At 45.5% G+C, this 20,605-nt stretch overlaps 1 protein-coding gene across 1 annotated transcript in view; it reads right to left on the minus strand.

The window, feature by feature from the left end:
* Positions 1 to 807: 807 nt before the first annotated feature.
* LOC146204962 (nose resistant to fluoxetine protein 6-like) overlaps positions 808 to 20,605 on the minus strand; it is a 29,113-nt gene continuing 9,315 nt past the window's right edge. The window contains exons 7-13 of the mRNA XM_084605651.1: positions 11,669 to 11,834; positions 11,259 to 11,338; positions 11,048 to 11,170; positions 8,739 to 8,859; positions 8,272 to 8,458; positions 4,343 to 4,485; positions 808 to 1,146 (exon numbers count right to left, since the gene is read on the minus strand). Of these exons, the coding sequence (XP_084461777.1) occupies positions 808 to 1,146; positions 4,343 to 4,485; positions 8,272 to 8,458; positions 8,739 to 8,859; positions 11,048 to 11,170; positions 11,259 to 11,338; positions 11,669 to 11,834 (1,159 nt within the window). The remainder of the gene's footprint in view (positions 1,147 to 4,342; positions 4,486 to 8,271; positions 8,459 to 8,738; positions 8,860 to 11,047; positions 11,171 to 11,258; positions 11,339 to 11,668; positions 11,835 to 20,605) is intronic.

The raw sequence follows: 20,605 nt of genomic DNA on the forward strand, positions 1-20,605 counted from the left end.
CTCAACATTGACACCGAAGAGAAAACATTTTCTCGTGGATGCGGAGGGTGCTTTCAACAACGGCAAAGCATTTGGAGACTTTTGGTATGATTTCCGGCGTTTCAAGTGAGCGCAGGCTCCAGAACGAAGTGAATAGAGTGAATGTTAGAGATTTCCGTCGACTTCGAGGATTTCGAGGAAAAAACAAACGGCATTTTAGTTGTCTCAACTTACACTCATTTTGTACAACTTCTTGTGACACATAACATATTATGCAACCAATCGTACTGACTGCTGTTACGACGGGGTAAGACGTCGGAGCGCTGAACAACAAGACGTTAGGGCAGGGAGCTCAGCTGGTCAACGGCAGCGCGTCCGGCATGAGAGTCTTTTTCCAACGTCTTTCTCCTTCACTTGTGTTCTAAACTTCTTCTGTACTGTTACAATATATTGCTCGTAAGCGGTATGTACAACAGGAAGAGCTACTAGACATCATCTACTTCATGAAGCCCGACACACCGCATGCAGGTGAATTCTCGCATGTCGATGAAGGTGTGGGCAGCGGACGTAGGTGCATTAGGCGTCACAGCCGCTAGTGAACAGCTTGTTATAACGTGGCTCGTGCTATGCCTACGCTGTGGACACACAATGTTCCTTCACATTGCCTTATTCGAGAAGCACCCCCAGCGCTCATCAGAACAGGGTGGGTTGTGCATGCATTGCTTGAACACTGCCGAAATTGTCCAGGAGGTCAAGACGATTGTAGCCGCGATTTTCAACTGCCCTGCTCCCCACGTCACCTATTCCTCTCAACATTGGTAGATGCGACTAAAGCCTGCAGCTGTCGTCACGAGCACATTCAGCGCCAGTGACTATGAAGCGGCCCCCGCACGCCGCTGTGGCCGAAGGCTCTGAAGCGGGAAGCGTTCGGCATTCAGGTGCCACGGGTGCTACTACTGCAACCCCGGTAGGCCTAGCTGGAGGGGACTGCAGACGCGGAGGAGGAGCAGGGCGTTGAGAGGAAGGCCCAGCTCTCCGGTTCTTGCGGTATTCAGTCAGAGCGTTGAACAGGATCTTCTCGACGTTGATGAACGGCGTCTCACACGTCACGCAGCCAACGAAGGCCGCCATGTAGCATGCCAGTAGGTGAGCGAAGTAGACGTAGACCTGCACCCAGAACATGGCAACATAAATGAAGTGTGGATTCACTCTCACTCATTTTCCATCCCACCAAATGAATCCAACAATAGCCGATCCATGCCCATAAATCTTTGCGAATTGGAACTGTATGCTTGGCTGTCATCACCGTCACAAGCTCTGGAATATCACATGTTAACGTTACCGATTGTTCCTCACAGAACAGATGGATATTCACAAAAACGATGTAATAATGCTCACCCCCCTCCAAATATCCAGCTCACACCCTCTCCATACTCTGGTTTAATTCGCAGCGCTCTAGTTAAAAATCATCTCAGATGCCTCCCGAAAAACTTCCTGGTTGCATACCTGTCTAGCGCTCTCACATTAGGAATTTTTGCTATTCTGCCAGGCCTTACGACACAAGTATTAAAGCTTTCAAGCGCTTACGGGCGGGATGAATGTTTTCAGAAGGCGTTCACTAACACAGGCATTGTATCTCCACATGCAATGTTTCAACTCAATCCTTTTGTCAAGGGTTTTCCCAACAACCCAGAATTTGTTTGCTGCCAATATTCCCGGAACCGAACAAGGTCTCGAAGGTAGCTTGAAATTTGACGGGGAAAGTCGGAACCGAGGATTGTTGGCTAGTTGTTATCGTAGGTCTAGGAATAAAAATCTAGCCCTTCACATGAAAACAGCAAGTGCGCGAGTGCATTTTTCGAGAAAGTAATGATGCGCATTACCAATCAATATTTATTTTTAGAAGACTCGACTCTCATGTTCGTTTGCCGATACGCAGATATAAAAGTACAACTCTCATTTCCGGGAACACAGTGGGTGCAAATAACAGGCGCCCTGTTTTAATCAAAGTAAACCTATTAAATATTACGACGCTGAATGTCATTTCCATGCGTTCTGCCATACCGAGTTCAATTTGTTACTTCAACATGCCGCTTGTGCGTTTCGAGAACAATCTACAGGTAGCCGTCGTATGGGAAAGTGAGATGCTTCAGCTTTCATTTCACGTGCTTTGTTCTCCAGACTATAGAGCAATGCACAAGCCTCAATCTCGCGCCCAAACCCCGCCAGAGCCCGGGGACCAAATTCCGAGTCTGAGCCCGGTCTAGGCGTGCTAACTTGTCGCTATACTGAGCCTTTCTCGAGCTCGGCTCAGGCCCGTTCTCAAGGTGAAACAAGAAAAAAAATTATGTGAACTGTTCACTGCGAGCAAGTAAACTCCTACTACACAACTAAATAACTGACCGACAAAGAGACTCAAATAGCAGAGACACATTAAAAAACTGTTCTCGTTTTTTCCTTAACATAAAGGGCGGTGATAGTGAGGCTTTTTCGCCCTATCGTCTTTTTAAACAGATCCATCGTTGGTGCACAGAGGTAATTACACAGAGGAACTGGGAAGTTAAAAAAAAAATACTCAAATGAAAGGGCTGCACAGACGCGTAATAAACTACTCTGCATTTCCTTATTCAGTGGTATCTTACGGCCCTCAGTGCGATTAAAGCTTCCTCAAAGCCATTGCAATAACTTTTTGTTTTAATGAACACAGTATCACGGGTTAAAATAATGGCCGACCTGGTCACCGCTCCAAAGAGGCGAAAAGCAAAAGAAGTTGCGTACGCCCAAAGCAACTCAGGCTATGAGGGACGCTGCCCCCCCCCCCCCCCCCCCCCCCCCCCCCCCAGTGGTAGACTCCGCAATAATTTCGATGACCTTGGTTTCTTTAACGCGCACTGACACCGCGCAGTGCACGGGTGCCATGCTCTCTGTCTCAATCGAAACGCGGCCACCGCGGCCATGCTCAAGCACGGGATTCCCGGCTCAGTAGCCGAGCGCCTCAATCACTGAGCCACCGTGGTGGGTTAATAAATAAATAAATAAATAAATAAATAAATAAATAAATAAATAAATAAATAAATAAATAAATAAATAAATAAATAAATAAATAAATAACCTAAACCTTGTTTTTATCATTTATTTATTCATTTTTTTAGAGCGCACCGTGGGGCTTTATTCCTTCCGTGTCACTGCTGTGAAGCCCCACGTGAATTTCACTGTATACCGTAGCGAATCAAAAGGGTCTTCTATATACCGGCGCTCGCCCGATGCGGGGCCCAACACGCCCATCCTGGATCCGCAACTTAAAGCCCGAGCCCGGCCCGGGTCTGCAGTTTCAGGTCCGGGCACAGCCTAGGCCGGGTGAAATAGCTGTCTCCAGGCTTGGCGCGCCGGGCCGGACCCGGGCTTCCGGGCTGGCGCGAGCCCGTGCAGTGCTCTGCTTCGGACTTCCCGCGTTTATAGCACTCGCGGTTTGTGATTATCATTTATTTAGATGATATTATTTTCGAAACCCAGGCGAAAATCTTAATTGGTCTAATAAGGAACGAATTCCCAGGTGATCCCAGTTGAATTTCAGTTGGGGTTTCCTTGTTATTCAAATAGGAACCAATTGGTATAACTGCAAATTTGTTCCTTAAAACCTGTAGACCAGTTAGGATTTTAGCCTGAGAAGGTTAGCCTGAACCATCATTCTCGGACTGATACCGTCGCGTGCGTCCACGTTTCGCATCCAAATTCACAAGCTGTCCTTATGTTTTGGCGAGTAAACGTGCATCGAAATTGACCGACACCTATGAGGTCCTGTCTCACAGTTCGGGTCGCTCAGAAGACTCGGTAAATGAGTCAATTACCATATACCCTTTCGAGAGCGCCGCGGTGGCCTTCGCGACTGGCCAGCGGGCTGGCAGGAACCGACCTGCAGTACTAAAGACGCGCTGATAGCTTAGTGTATACGATCCGCAATTACTACATTTTGACTCGGAGCTAACCTGAATTCATAATATTGAATATGGAGTGACTTATGGTGACACAAAAAAAGGTTTCTTTTAGAGCAAGAAAGAAGAAAAAAAAAATTATTTTCTTCCTCCATGCCTTGTCCGCTGTTTCTGCAATCCGCCTAGCCAGTTTGAGCACCTTGCGCCACCTATCGCCTGCTGCAAGGACAAGGCGAGCAGCGCAGCCTCCGAGATTGGCAATGATACCACAAAGCTCTTCGGGGCCACTTCCCAAAACACAGTATATATTCTTTTAAAATTCCGAATTCAATCAGAAAAAGCGACGTTCGTTCAATGGATGTCCTCCAAAAAAGAAACAATGTTTATACATATGCAAGGAACGCATAGCAGCGCCTTCCTGTTGTACGCACCACCATGAATTGGGTGACGTAGATGGCGTTCATGGTGTGCGCCGCATACATGAACATCAGCGGCGGGTGCAGCAAGTAAACCATGAAGGTCAGCTTGCTCAGGGGCACGAACGCCTTCCAGGAGAGCAGTGTGTTCACGAACCCTGCGAAGGGATCGAAGAGAAATGCTTAGGCGCTATCAATAAAGCGGAAACGTACACACGCAGCTGCTTTGTATATATATATATATATATATATATTGCTTTTCATGCTGCGTTGGTGGTACAAAAATGCGTGTAGAAGGAAATGAACCTATTAAGTACTCTTCTTTAGAACCCCGTTCCTCTTTAGATACCCGTTGAAGATAAGTACCGCAAATGAAAAGTCTGCCATCTGCACTTGATAAAGAACATAGCTTATGTTCGTACGCATTGCAAAACAAGTTACTTGTGCACAGCAGCTTGTCGAGCAGCTTGCGTCCTATACAAGCCTGGAACCCTACAATGTAAATACGTCGCCGCTCATTGCGGAAGATATATTAAACGTAAAAAAGGTAGCTTACCACTGCTGTACCTTCATTGTTTTACCACTAATATCAGGGTGTCCAAGCTAACTTTAGCCAAGGGTTAAAAAATTATACATTTGAGGTAGGCCAGGGAAACCACCTGTGTACAGCTGCCAGCCATATGGCGCCCCGGAGGATTTCTGTTATTTTGCAGTTAACTTATTAATTGAGATAATTTTTCTAATTTACTCACTATTGCCTTTAGGCAATAAATGGATTTGCAGAGTTGGAGAGCACCTACTAAAACCCCCATTTAATTTATTTTCGATAAAGAGAGCCTCACGTGTATCGTTTTTCTCAGCTCTAATGAAAGCCGGCGAAATATAAAATATCACGTGACTGGCGCATTCATGCGCCACGACTGTGCTGCTTTCAACCTGGGTCTCAGTGAGAAATTGGCTGCGGCCTTGGCTACACGACCGCTTCGTCCGCGGTCTTCGTCCGCTTCAGGCAGTGGGCGCACGTAATGGCGCAAGTCGCAGCGAGCTCACCGCGCTGTCTGCGACCATCCCCAACATATCAGCCTACCGCTGGGACTGTGCTGTCGAGTGAAGGCCGCAGCTAATTTCGTTCACTCAAACTACGATTGAGAGCACCACAATCTTGGAGCACAAATGCGTGAAGGGCCTGTCACACTAGCACGACAGGACGTCGATTTGGTCTGCCAACAGCGCGTCTTCCTGATGTCTGCGTCTATGTCACACTGCGCCGACGGAAACAGTCGGCCGACAGTCGGTGTCGGCGCCGCGTCGCTCGCAAGACGGCTGTCGGCCGACGGTCGCCCAACTCCTATGTCACACTAGCCAGACAACGTGGAAAACCTCCCCACCGACCAGGCCCTCTCATTCTCACTCTCTTTTCGTGTCATTATACGCTCATTTTCTTAATCCTTTTATTTTTTTCTACCATGCGAAATTCTCCTTTCTGTAGCTACTCCCTATCTTATTTTTCTTGGTTTATTCTCGGAACTACTAAGTTAAGGTCGCTTAATTTTAATTCTATTTCATATATTCGACCATACCAAAACATGCGCCTCAACAGTCGTGATTATGGGCCGAGACTGAATAGTGCCCAGTATTTTACGGCTCTGGTTGCCGGATCAGAATGTCATTGTTAGAAAAATAAAAACTGTCCACGGCGAATAAGAGACAGTGTATATTAATAGCTAAAAAAAACAAAAGAAAAAAAAACTCTACCTTTGGTGGACAGTAATATAAGTGCGCAACAAAGACGAGACAAAGAGGAGAAGTGGGCAACGACGGCGCAGAACTGACAACTGATTTAATGGAAGAACGGAAGAGCATATATATTTATATATATATGTATATATATATATATATATATATATATATATATATATATATATATATATATATATATATATATATATATATATATATATATATATATATATATATATATATACACACTTCTTGTGCCCACATGCGCATAGTCAAAATTTATAAAAATATATCAGCGCATGTAAAACGCCCCCCATCACACGCACGTGGTGACAACTGCCGACGCACTATCGATTGTGCAGCATGGTCATCTCTTTTTCTGTCAATGCGACGAACGTTTTACTGACACAAACATTTTGCTTCCGGTTAATATAGAAAGCCTCGGCGATTTCTCGAGTAGTCTGGTCTTTATGAAGAAACAGTATATTAGTATCAACAAAGAAAGGTACACACTCACACGCGTTACAATGTTTTGCTAAGTTTGTTTCATTCTTTTTTATAGACTGTGCGTGTTCCATCAGCCTAATGTTGATGCAACGGCCTGTCTGCCCAATATACGTACTGCCACAGGACAATGGTATTTGATACACTACACCCATCCTACACCTAAGGAAACTCTTGGCGTGATTGACCTCGCATCTGTTTTCACTTCTTTTGTCCCCCAGATTTCTTTGAACTGCTGCACCTACCTTGCCAATCTTATTAGGGGCGGAAAACAACACCTGTACGCCATATTTTGCGCCTACTTTTTTAAACCGATGTGACAATGCATGTATATAAGGCACAGCTGCAATTTTATTTCTTTCATTTTTTTCTTTCTAGCTGTCCGGAACACTTCAGAGAACGCGGTGTTCCGGACGCAGTGTTCAAGGAGGTTAGTAGCCAATATAAAAAATTCCTTGGTAGTACAAAGGGATTCAGAGCTCAAGGGATTAAAATTACATAGCTAGAGAAGAAACAGAACGTAAATTGGAATTTTTTTTTCTTTCCACACTAAAAAATATTGTTCATGTTTTATCATAAAACATTAACGATATTTTTCAGTGTTACAGTGTTTTTCAGTTTACAAATCTTGAACCCATAGCCTGCCTCTCGACCTGCCTTCTGATTTACTGGCCGTCCTGGTTAGCTCAGATGGTAGAGCAACTGCCTCGAAAATGCGGTGGTCCCGGGTTCGAACCGTCGACCAAGATGAATTTTTCTTGAACATACGAAGCTTCTGAGACAGCTGTATAGCTTTCGTAGCCATATAGCTGCTTTTGTGTGGATGCTGAGTACCCTCTTATTACTATACACTCCAATATGGAGGATTGCCCAGAACATTGGTCTCATACCCTCCATTTAGCGCTGAACATTCGTTTTGCCGCCATGATAAAATCCAGTCAAAAGGTATCAGGCGTGTTATCGTCGACTACAAGATTCTGCTTCGCTTGGACTACATTTTGTTTCTGCTCTTATGGTCATCTGCACGTTATACAACAGAATTTCAGAAACAAAATTTCCTTCGCACCTTGGCAAGCTTCCTGTCCAGGAGTTTCAACTAAAACATTTCTATATTGCTGATTATGGTGCTATTTGAAATAACAAAGACTTTCTTCCCCAAACCTACAATAGTCTAAACTGGTTTTAGAAGTCGTACAATAGGATTTCCCGAAAATTAAGATGCATGAACTTCTAACGATTTCCACGTTGAAGAACGAATTACGGTGGAAATCCATTCTGCTCACTAACGTGGTAGTTCATGTCACCGGAAGCCACAACAGCCCTGTCTCGGAACCTGCAGTCCTGGGCTGTAGTTACAACGCGCGGTTAGGAACATCTTCGAGCAGGATCAAGAGAATGAAGCCATAGCGCAGACCTCGCCTTAGTCAACTATGGCAACACGGCGTATACATCCCCGCCAACTGATCAGGTTAGCAAAAAGGCTCCCTCCTCTCACACTTGAGGATTTTATTAAGCAATCGACGTTATGCTAATGTCTGACCTCCCATTACACTCAAAAGCAGAGAAAAGTAGGCTTTGTCACTTTTCTGGCTTTTCCTTCTCACGAGAGGCATTTTAAGGCCCCTGCGAGCAGCGGTTGGCTTGCGCGACTTGGCGCAGCCTACTAGAGCTATACACCTCCGCTACACATGCATGGTCACCTCCGTGGCCGGAGACGCAGGCGAAGGTCACCCAGGCGACGCACAGGGTCCAGGCGGGCCGGCTGGTAGCCCCGTACAACACGCTGAGCAGGGGTCCCGGTGGAGAGTAGGCGTTCCATTCGTACACGCCGTAGACGATGGTTAATCCCGTGGTCACCGATGACAACCAGCCGATCAGCTGCATCCGCTGCGGGTGTGCACAAAAAGTGTCCATTCTCGGTTTGCTGCAGCTGTCTTTCTCGCTGCGCCTTTCGTGGAAAGCTCTAGTATGCCGCAGTGATTGTAATCATTTAGTCGTCCTGCTCAAGCGAAATGCATATTTTCATTAATAATGTGTGTCGGCGTCTTTTGCGATGCATAGGCCAACCTAGATACAATGTCAAATAGAGTGTTAAGCTCGTGCGGTGTAAGGCGCAAGCGAAAAATCAGTTCTAGGTGCTTACGAGCACGCAAATAGAAATCCTTACCCTGCTGATCTTCATCTGTCTGTACTTGTAAATGAGGTACCCGAGGTACAGCCCGACAGCGAAGGACGGAAAGTGCGTGTACGGCCGGAAGGCGATGTCATTCAGGAAAGAGTTCAGGTTTCTGCAATGAGCAAGTAGCAGCACTTCAAGGTCGCATTACAGACTCAGGAACACATTGGCATCTACTGTAAAACATTAATGAAGTCACCTTTAAAGGTAGTCCTGAGTGGTCATTTTACAGTAGCATATAAAAGGTGTTTCTATATTTGTTATTTCTAAAGCATAATTAACACGGATGCTAGCTAGCAATAAGGCTTCTATTCATTTAGTGATGAATGAAAACCAATTTTGCGTAATAAGCACGATGTACATGTAAGTTAACCAAGTAAACAGTACTTAGTCGTTGTATGCACACCGTTAAGACCCTAAATCATCTTTTACACCGATGTTCGCTTGATGTAACATAGTCCTTGCAGCATGCAATCCACGCAGCTACGCTACGTCGAACTTTAATTATGGCGCTCTGAGAATGGCAGTTCTCCGTTCCCAGTACTATCACATTCTTCTAACACGTACCTCTCCCGATTGTTCTTCCCTGCGCAAGCGTCGTAAACATATGACTGTGCAAGATATTCATGATATACTAATTGCATTTCGATCACCAGGATGAGAAATTTAACGTGAACTTTTGCACATTATTTCTGTAGTAGTCTTTCAACATGTTTACTCATCAGCAGAATTCTTTGCATTTCACGAAGCTGGTTGTTGAATCGCATGTTTTCCTATTTACCCACTCTAAAATACAGCTGTATTCACACTAAAAGTCGACGCTTCTTGAATATACTGCTATTTAAGTATTACAGGTGCCACTGTAAGATGCCTGGACTTCGTTTCAGCCAGTTGGCCTTTTGTCTCGGCTCCTCCTTTCTGAAGAAAGAAAATAAACTTTAATTCAATTCAAGATCTCTTTGTGGATCGTAATTCGTGCAGCAACAGTTTGTGTGTGCGTGTGTATATGTGTGTGCGCGCGCGCGTCCGTGCGTGTGTGTGTGTGTGTGCGCGCGTCCGTGCGTGCGTGCGTGTGTGTGTGTGTGTGTGTGTGTGTGTGTGTGTGTGTGTGTGTGTGTGTGTGTGTGTGTGTGTGTGTGTGTGTGTGTGTGTGTGTGTGTGTGTGTGTGTGTGTGTGTGTGTGTGTGTGTGTGTGTGTGTGTGTGTGTGTGTGCGCGTGCGTGCGTGCGTGCGTGGGGGGGGGGGGTATTCATCTCACTCGGCTTCCGTGTTACAATAAATGACTGCACGCGAGTTGCACGGACTTCTTAGACAGTAAAAATTCTCGAGGCCGCTATCAACTGTGCAGCAGCACAATTTCTAAATGTGAATAGACTACTCGCCTGTATTCACTTCTATTCATCACTTTCCCTCAACTGATATTGGACAATAGCTGCTCAATGCATTGCTGGACCGTATTCAGAGTAGCTGGAACCTACTTGAGTTTGCTTAAGAGCTAAGCGACGGTACAAACTAAAAAAAAATACCACTTTTTTAATTGTATGACAAAAAAGAAAAAGAGTGCGCTATAGACGTAATACGTAATATACGCACCTAGACGCGTTTTATCATAAATGCTAACTCAACCACGCAAAGCTTCCTCGCCCCTTCGTTGCTATTATATTGCGGTAAAGCACGCCATTCTCAGAACCTCAATCCATAAGCGGAGAGTAGATCTATAATGTTAATTGATCAACATTATTGAACATTCATGATGGAAAATAGCGCGAAAGTACACGTGTGTACTTCCATCATGAATGTTAACCAACTCGCCCAACTTTCGGCATTATTGAACACTTTCCTTCAAATTCACTAGGAGTAAGAGCGTCGTCCTCGTCGACGCGGTCAGTGTATTAACACTCTTGGCTCAAGGACAGGAATGACCACTTGAATGTATGCCAAACGCCCTTGCAGGGGTCAGCTGCGCTCCACTTTTTCTTTTTTCAGCGTACTTCGAAACTATATGATACAAGATTTCAAACTGAGGGCAAAAAGGAGTGTGACCTCTGAACGTTTCTTTCCGCTTCTCAAATCAATTAACAGTTTAAAGGTTTCGTCCCATAATTTGAATGTATCGTATCCTTGGACGGAATTATCGTTTACGAATACAGTCGGCAATTTTCAGCATACTTACCGCTTTTTCAGTAGAGCATGAAATATTTCCTAGTTGTAAACATTGCCGGAAGCATGTTGCGTACAAATACTAGTTACAAATATATATCAACAATAGATAGTGAAAAGACAGAAGTAAAAAAACTTACTCGTCATCCGGTATAGAGAAGAGGGCGACCGGGCCGTAATCGTAGATATACGTGACTAGGCCCGTTACAGCCATGCTGGCGAAGGCGAAGGCACCTATGAGGCCCAAACCGAGGGCGGGTCGCCTGCAACACGAGCCATCGGCCAATTCATGCAAGTTATTAGCGCGAATAGCGAAGTATCGCTAAAGAGCCGTTAGGCTCAATAACTTGCCTGTATAGTGCCATGAAGAAAATTGGAGCAATGATAAAATACTGCATGTCACAGGAGAGATACCATCCATGTGGAAGGCACTGAAAAGCACAAGCAAGTATGAATGTATACGATGAAAAATTAGTGTGGAGAGGTCAGAACGACTACTTTCATGCCGGACATGGTGCTTCACCGAACACTATCAAAATACATTTTGGCACGTGCGCTGTTTCATAGCAAGCTTGTTATTTTTCTTTTTAGGCTATAAAACTTTGGCTAGACATCCGGAGGACTAATGTTTCTTTCCTCCGACAACGTTGGCGTTTCGTTTTTCCCTTGCATGAGAAGCGGTCTCGTCTCCAAATTATATTCGCGCCTGCCAGCTGAATACGGTGACCCATGCACTCTTCGTTACTATCCGTAATGCTTACGACTTCCTGGGTCTTCATCCAGGAACTAATGTAAATCAGGTTGGTCCACCAGTAGCGCTTGCATCCTTCCGCAAAGCGGTCCACAGTCTCGTGCCACAGGGGACCGTTCATCCAAGGTGGTCCAAGAATCAGCGTGAGAGACACCATCAGGAACGGAGGCGTCAGCCTAAGGCGAGAAACGAAGGCCACGTTTACATATTTAACTTGTTAAACATGCTTAATGCAAACGTTTTATAACTGTTATCCAGGCACTGTTATCGCTGCATGATGCGGTGCCAAAGCGGACCTCAATATTGCTGTTCTTTGTGCGATGACCACAGGTTCTTGCGTGGTTCTTACCTTTGATGCATGCCACAGCGTCCTTCCAGGGTGTTTACTTAAACAGCTAGTGTCATGTATTTTCAGACAGCACACAAATCTCGCTATATCATGCAGTGAGATCACAAGTACTCTACTTTGGCATGTTACTGTTCTATAACCTCTATGGGACAAAACTCCAGACAACCAACAATATTCAGGTATATTTGTAATATTTTGCTAGACATGTCATCCCCAAGGTTTTTCTTTTAATGAAGGGTGGCACATAGAGTGTGTATTACCTTCAAAAAACATGAGCAGTCTGTGAATGTTTGTGAGGGTTGGGAACAGGAGTTGGGGTTGAGGGTTGAGAAGTGTGGGTTGCGAACAGGAGGCCTTCAGCAGGCGTGACATGGACGGCAAAAGAACGTCAACAGAGCCAGTGTAGATGTTCAGCTACGGCCGGTCTTGAGGGAGAGCGCGTGCTCTTTCTTACGGCCTTCTCAATCGCCGCGGGAACAATGGGAACGTTTCTCCTTGAGTTACGCTCTCCGCGGCCGCAAGAGGCGCGACCTGCTCACTGTTTGCTCCGCGTCTGCTTCAGCGGCGGCGGGTGGCTTTTGCCTGGTTTCGCGCTGTCGCTCGCGAGTTTCGTGGTGAGTGCAGCCCCGAAATGAAAGAACACAGAAGGTAGATGCTGCAGCGGCATGTCGTCAACGTACTACACACGTGAACGGATATAAAAAACACTATCGTACAGCAAACTTTCGACAAGCATGACATACATTGCGACATGGTAGCTACTTTTGTCCATCTAATCCGAATTTTTCCCAAGCCTGTACAAAAATGGGAACAAAAAAAAAAACAATGAGCAGTAATCACATCAAAGCTTCTTCAAGACTAACATGACAGCAACTCGTCTCCAACAGCAAACCCGTCTTTCAGCACTAGATGCGAAACCATCCATGTAACACCGAAGATGAAAATAATTTCATAAAAATGTAATGTAAATTGCAAAATGATTGCATGATATAAAGTATTAGTATAACAGTCAAAGTAAACGTTGTAGGGGTCAGTTTTAAATGTTATATTACAATTCATATATTAGCCAATGGGTGGTATTATAAACATTATTTTAATTTTGCAAATAAACATTACTTCAATGAAATTTTTACATGATATTAAGCTTATTATGAAAACAATCAAAAATGGTTTGATATTCATGGCACCACTTGTGCTCGAAGTGGTAAAAGGAGGCCAATGATGAAGGTGATACTCGATGCAGTGACTTACAAGTGAGTTCACCTGCTATATCGAAAGTATGCAAGAAACTTCTAAAGCGTTAAAAAAGGACACTACTCACTGAAGACTCATCTCAAGCCCTATATAGCGAGCCATTGAGGCTCTCTTCGGGAAAGTAGGTTAATGTGCGGAAGGGAACGATGTATGCTAGATGCCGGGGCCGTAACAGCTAGCGGCACATGACTACATTGTCAAGACGGACGTTTCATCTGAGAGCAAAATCAAGGCACTGAAGGAAGTGATGGCATCTCCTACCATCCAATTTCCCACTGTCACATATTATGGTTTACCTTACGTCGCTGGATATATCTTAATCAACTTCGGGTGTGACGCTTGCGCTATTCTTCTTGAAACTATAGCGAAAGAAACAGCCCCATGTAGTACACTCTTCTACGAGGACAATATTCTAGTGGACTGCATTATCCGAAACTAGAGCTTGTTGCCCTACTGGACAAGAAAAAGCTGCCATGCACCTACTACACACAAATGTTCTCGAAGTACTTAAGATCCTGATTCAGTCAGCATTTCAGAATTCAACTCTGAGTTGCCCGAAAGGAATTGACAACAGCTATGTTATTAGGTCCGCTTCTTTGATATTTGAAAAATTTCTCAGAATTCTTCTTCTTAATTAATCATACCAGGAAAGTGACAGAGTAGACCGAGAGGCCAACTCCTTATGTGCACAAGCCGAGCAGGAAGATTTTGAGACTGAAGTTTCTAGACGCAGGTCGCATTTTGATGTATTGATGAATATGTAGTGCAATGTGTAACTTTGAAGGGCAATTTTTTTATTGTTTGCCGCTCTTTTCGATTCTGCTTAACTCTTTATACCCGTTGCCGTGATTAAAAGTAGTCGCGAGACTACATATACATCTTCGGTCTTTCAATTGACTGATATGTTTTGAACGAAGCTAGAACAGCCCACTCCACTAGACAAGTGAAATTTTTATTATATGAGTAAATTTTTGTTCTTTACTCTGAATCTGACACGCGCCATAAATTTTTGCCGGTACCTCTTCTGATCTAAACGAAAACGGTAGCGGTTGACAGATTCTCCACCCAACCGTTCACCATGCACTCACGTCAGGTCGCGCTACACCTGCTTAAAACATTCAAAGGCACATTGCATAGCCTGGTAAATTTATTTTTGTACAAAACTTAGGGGTAAAAAATGTTGAAGTGTACCCGAAGCTTCATTCGACCGTGCACGGCCGCACTGACGAAGGCGCGCTCACGCGTGAGCGGATTGTTGACTGTATTTTATTCCTCGTACACGATAAATGTTCGATGCTGATTACGGCCTTTGTATAAGCCATAACGGGCGAAATGTCAGGACCTACCGGTTGCAACTGACGCGGGCGAAGCTAAAAACGAGCGCGCGTTTCCCCTGCACGTGAACGGCTCTAGCGGAGGAGCAGCAGTGGGGCGGTGGCGACCCCACCGAGGCGGGACGGGCGGTGGAAACAGACCCCATTGGAGAGGCCGTAAGAGAAGAGAAGCGCGCTCTCCCTCGAGACCGGCCGTGGTTCAGCTTATTCACCGAAAGCATCAGCGCTACGCACGCACCTGGCGGCGAGCAGCCGCCGAGTGCCTATTATTGCAGACGTCGCTTTACCATCTCCTTAATGCAAAAAAAAAACGAAAAAAAAAAAAAAAAGAACTGCTGCATTCTACAAGAAAATATCGAAAAAGCAACAAAAATATTGGAGCTAGCACATGGTGCTTAGCCATAAGATGAGTCCTCGCGAAAAGTAGGGTTTCATTCGCATCATAAGCAGCCTCGGCTCTTCGTTGACAACGAGTAGTCCTGAATGATCAATCCTCAAAAGTTTTGTAACTGACGTCGCTTAGCTGACGGAGTACTTGGTAGGGGCCGAAGTACTGATTTAGTCGTTTTTTTCTGAAATGTCTGGACGTAGAATACTATTCCATTCTCACAGTCGGTGTTCCTGTTCGACCGTCACCAGTCTGTGGCGGCTATTGCAATGCAACGCGTCACTACGTTGCTAGTGTTGGATGCCCCGTCCTTGAGCATACTCCTAGGCGTCAGCTTGGGAGCAGTAGCCATCATGGGGCAACATTGTTTTCAACACTATTGGCACTTAGCGGCCGCACAAGTTACAACAGACAAAAGGCGTTCTTGGTGTGGTTTCCTGTTGTGCCGCGTTGCACGCGAATAGTATACGGCAGGATACCGCTCCAAGGTCAATGCACGATGTCAACTTAATATAGAGTGTCGGCTACAGTTCCGTTGAATGACTGAAGCAGGTCATTTGTCAGGGAATGGTAAGGAGTTGATATGGTGTGGGTATATAGTGCCACTAAGATGTATGGTGGATTCCAGGAGCTTGACAGTGAAAGCGGAGCCACGTCCGTTGTAATACGTGCTGGAGCGCCATGCATGCAGACGATATTTTCGACGAAAACTTTCCCTGCCTGCGCGGCTGTCCCGAGCTGGAGAGCTCTGATTTCAGTGTATAGCGAAAGAAAATCGGTCGGTAGCATCGACTATACACCTGTTGCCTGAAGAGTAAGCCGGAAAAGGGCCCAGAAACCCTATGCCAACTTGCTTAAACAGGAGTCTAGGTATTGGCTAACGTAAGGATAAAGCCGGCTGGCTTGACAGGCAGTCTTGTTCGCCGAGAAGCGTAGTATGTGCACAGGTAGTGTCGCATATTCCACCACAAGCTTAGGCCAGTAATAGCTCACTCTGGTCTTGCTTAGGTGACCGGCGGTTGGGCTGGTCATCGTATACGCCAACAAGGTTTCGTCTCGAAGAGGCTGGACGAGGAGATTGCCTCGTCCTATTGAAGCAAAGTTGGTTTGATATAAAACGTTGTTGCGCACACAAAGGGATGAGTCCGTTCTTGCCAAGGAACAGGGCACCTCCGCGACACGCGCTTAGAGAAAGTCGATGGCAGGTTTGAGCGCAAGATTGAGACCGTTGTTCTGCTAGTAGCGTAGCCAAAAATATTTCTCAGGTGGTGTTATACGTCACCGGTAGAAAAAAGAGAGTCTGCTTCATTCTTGCTTTAATAAAGCCGAACGGTTAGTTGTTTCGCTCACTCTAGTATCTAGATAAAGATACGAGTGCGCACAAGACTCTGAAGACTTAATTTGTTAATAAAATAACATCTATTTCCTCGCAAAGAAAGATACTCGTCCCAAAATCGCGGCTATTCAAAATATTTTCGCACATTAAAGTGACCATCAGCAGCAGCAGCCTGGCCGTACTCATTGCAGGACAAATACCTCTTCCATATTCCTCTAATTAACCCGGTCCTGTGCTACCTGCATACATGTGACCCCTTCAGACGTATTTACATCCGTCTATCTAATTTTCTGCCGTGTTCGGCAACGCTTGCCTTCAGTTCGAGCCCAATTTATTACCCTTAGCGACCATATCGGTTATCCTTCCTTAGCATTACATGCCCTGCCCATGCCCACGTCATTTCTTCTTGATTCTGACTAGAGTGTCATTAACTCGAGTTTTTCTCTGATACACTGTGCACGCTTCCTAACTCCTAACATTATACACCTACCATTTTCCGTTCCATAGCCCTCTGCGTTGTCCTCAACTTAAGTAGAGCCCCTTTCGTTAGCCTCCACGTTTCAGCCCCGTAGATGAGTACAGGTAAGATGCAAGTGTTATATAATTTCCTCTTCGGCGATACCAATAAGTTGGTAGTCATGATCTGCGAGTACTTGTCAAATGCGCTCCATCCCAATCTGATACTCCTAGTTATTTTCCTTTCGTGGTCCGGATCTGCTGTTAGTACCTGTCCTAAGTAGATGCATTCCCTTATCACTTCCGGCACCTGTCCAGCTATTGTAAACTGCTGGTCGTTTCCGAGGCTGTCGAACGTTACCTCAGTCTTCTGCATATTAACTAATAGGCCTGCCTTTCTGCTTTGCTTGTCTAGGTCATTATCCGTTTTTTGCAATTCGTCCTCTCAGTTACTCAGCAAGGCGATGTCATCCGCGAATTGCAGATTACTAAGGCATTCTCCATCAACCCTTAGCCCTAAACCTTCCCATTCCAGGCCTCTGAATACATCCTGTAAGCAAGGGGTGAGTAGTACCGGAGAGATCGTGTCTTCTTTCCTTCTCCCTGAAAATGATGCTTCTCTTCAATAGCTTCCGCTTCCTATTATAGAGCCGTGAGAACCTACATCAATCTTTTTCGGGAACAAGCAACAGAGGACACATTTTCATTAAAAATCACTAAAAAAATGATAAGACGCACTGTTTGCATTTCAAAGAGGATCGAACTATCCGGCTAGGAAAAAAAGCGGTATTAAAATACGTTCGCGGCAATACATGAAACTTCGGCGAGTTCCTCTTTTTTGAGGTAGAGGGGGGGAGGGGGGGGGGTGATACCAAAGGCACTCCTACGCCCCTGCTGAGAATAAATGATGGTCCGTTTCTACGACTTTGCATGGCGTGCAGCCTTGACTGAAGGCCGTAACAAGCAGACGGCATCGTTGTGTTGATGTTCTGATTCGTCAAACTCCCGATGACGTTACCGCCAATGTGCGAGGCGTCCATAGGGGGCCCCGTAAGTTCGTTTAAAAGCATAGAAAGTTGCGGTACATTACGAGTTATTTGCGACCTCGACGTTTTGGTCGTGCAGGTACAGTATAGGAATGCCATAACTGCCCAAACAACTGCGAGACATTCTTTTTCGTCACTGGAATAGTTAAATTTATCACTAGAAAATATTTCGACTAGCATACTTATGACTCGCTCAGCGCCGTCCTTCCACTGGACGATTACAGCACCGAGGCTCACGTCCCTTTCATCTGTGTGGAGCACTCTTGATATGAACATAGAAATCAGCAAGAACACGTATTATCTGCAAGCAGTCTGTAATACATCACATGCATGGAGGAAAGAAACAACTTAGGAGAGGTCCTTGCCATTCCCAATGCGTTGGAGAAAATGTGGCGGAAGTGACGTCATAATTTAGGGTTAGCCAAGTCGGGCCATTAGCAACGGCGACGCAGTTGCTATGAAAACTCGGGCCACTAGCAACAGCGTTGCTAAGGGCCCTAGGTACGTGAGCGTCGCGGAGAAAGAGAATGCGGAGGGAAAAGGAGGAGGAGAGACGTTGCAGCGTCCTGTCGCGGCGCGGCCGCGCCGGCTTCAAAAAAATGACGTCAGGGCCTCTCCTAAGTTCTTTCCTTCCTCCATGATCACATGCATGTCGCATGTCGCTGTTTTTCTGTCCAAATGAAGCGACTTCGTCTCTTGTCAGACGCGCAAACGACCGAGTAAGGTGTGAAACATTTTCAGTCTGAACCGGTAGGTTCGCAAAGGCCCTGAAAACGCTGGACCGCTTTCAATTCTCTGCAAGAGCGAGAAAGTTGGCGACGGCTGCTTCATAGCAAGGTCGTGCCGGAAGTGTCGATTACTGACGACATGGCCCCAATAGCAGTAGGCCCCTCAAAACCAAAGTAGCAATTTTCGGGTTTACAGTAAGGACGCCGGTTCAGAGGCGTTTGGGATGTTCCCAGAAGGTTGCGAAAGCACAACTTCGCCCGGGTAGACTAAGCATGCATGTTTGTCATTTAAGACTTCATAAAACAGCAGTCGTTCACATCTGAAATGTCGCTTGAGCCGGCACAATCCGAATGGACCTTGAATTACTAGCTTCTATTGAAAGCTATCTTCTCGCGGTCCCACTGATCAGTTTCGACTTGCCAGTAGCCACTTTTTAAATCCGGAAAAGAAAAGTTGCGCGTAGGGCGCAGCATGTCAACCACGTCGGTAATACTGGCAACGGGTAGACATTTTTTTTTTTTTTCGTGAGCTTGTTTAACTTTCCGGTAGTCAACGCAAAATCGTAAACTTTCGTCTTTTTTCTTAGCCAATACCACAGGAAGGAACCCCTTGATGGCTGTATAGTACCGTCCTTCAGTATTTCTCCTGTCGGCTGAACTATGGCGGCGCTTTCCCACTTGATACACGGTGGTTTTCTCGAAAAGGTCAGGAGTTTTCTTCATTTTTTTTTTTATGCGGCGCTTTGTGAGAGGTGTCTGTTCGATCACTGCCGTTAATGAGAAGCAGTCTTTGAACTGATGCAGAAGCCCGACGAGCATCCACTTCTCGGTCGCTGAAGTCTGGGTTCACATCGGCCGCCCATTGGGGCGTTCGGTTCATGCAAAAACAGACCTAATAATGAAAACGAAACACGATTAGAAACGTTACAAAAATTGGTAGATGTCTATTTGTGAGAATATTCTTGCCCTGGGCAGTTGATACCTATTTCTTCGGATTCCTATATCTCAGAAAGACGAGGACAAATGAGGCGATGTGGACAGGACGCAACGCAGCATTTGGTTTCGGTTAATTTTCCTGTGCACGCTCAACAAAGGTTATATTTTCAAACGTGCTCTCTACTAATGAACAAATGTGAGTACACCATCCGTATAGGTGTGTGACTTTTCTTGTGGGCGTGATTATTGCTCTGTGCTGCAGTTATGTAGGAGGAGTCAAACCAACTCGTTTAAAAGCTCTCTTCACTCGATTGGACTGGCCCGTAGGCAGGGGTTTGTGACATTAACGAGGGTGGTTGCGTTTTGGTCTCTTGCTACGCAACCACAGTAGAGCAGTGATGAAATGTTATGTAAGCTTATATTCAAGCTTATCATATTTCACTTGCTGCTGCCAGGTTCAGAATGTCCTTTAGTTTGTAACGATGAAACTTTAAACCAGAGGCCAAGCTGACTAATGAAAGTCGCTTTGATTTAAAAAGCTCGTGCGTGGCACCGTGGTGAGCGGCGACCCTCTGTTCACGGGTCGCGGAAACGTGCGGTAATTTTTTTTTTTTTTTTTGTATTTTAACCTCTTTCCTATCTGGCGACCCAGAGTTCAAAACAACCCGAGTGGTTCTCCGCCATCTTACACTCCTCAGATTGTCATGTTACACTGGAGCGGGGAATGCGGTAGTCTTTACACCAGTACGGCAGCGCACGCATAGCCTAGGTAATGGACGCTATATACCTATGTGAAAGCTAAGAACAGCATATCCGCATGACAACGCTTCGTGGTTCTACCCTCTTTCCTCCAAATCAACTGAAGAAGAGATAACACGCATGCGCACCTACTGTTAATTTTGTCAGGATTGCCAGCTCTATCTGACGGATACAGTATCAAAGATGTTTGGGCTAGTTGGTGAAGATTCTTAATGAAAACCGCGCACACAAAGAACACCAGATAAAGACGAAGGAAACACCACAATAGCTGAAAACACCGCTAGCGCATAGAGAGCACGCCGCCTGTAGCAGTTTTACGTGCACTGTATGAAACACATTGATGTGAAGTGCAGTTTTGCAC

This window comes from Amblyomma maculatum, chromosome 1 (genome assembly GCF_055883805.1).
Source record: "Amblyomma maculatum isolate TAMU_Amacu chromosome 1, ASM5588380v1, whole genome shotgun sequence".
Taxonomy (NCBI): domain Eukaryota; kingdom Metazoa; phylum Arthropoda; class Arachnida; order Ixodida; family Ixodidae; genus Amblyomma; species Amblyomma maculatum.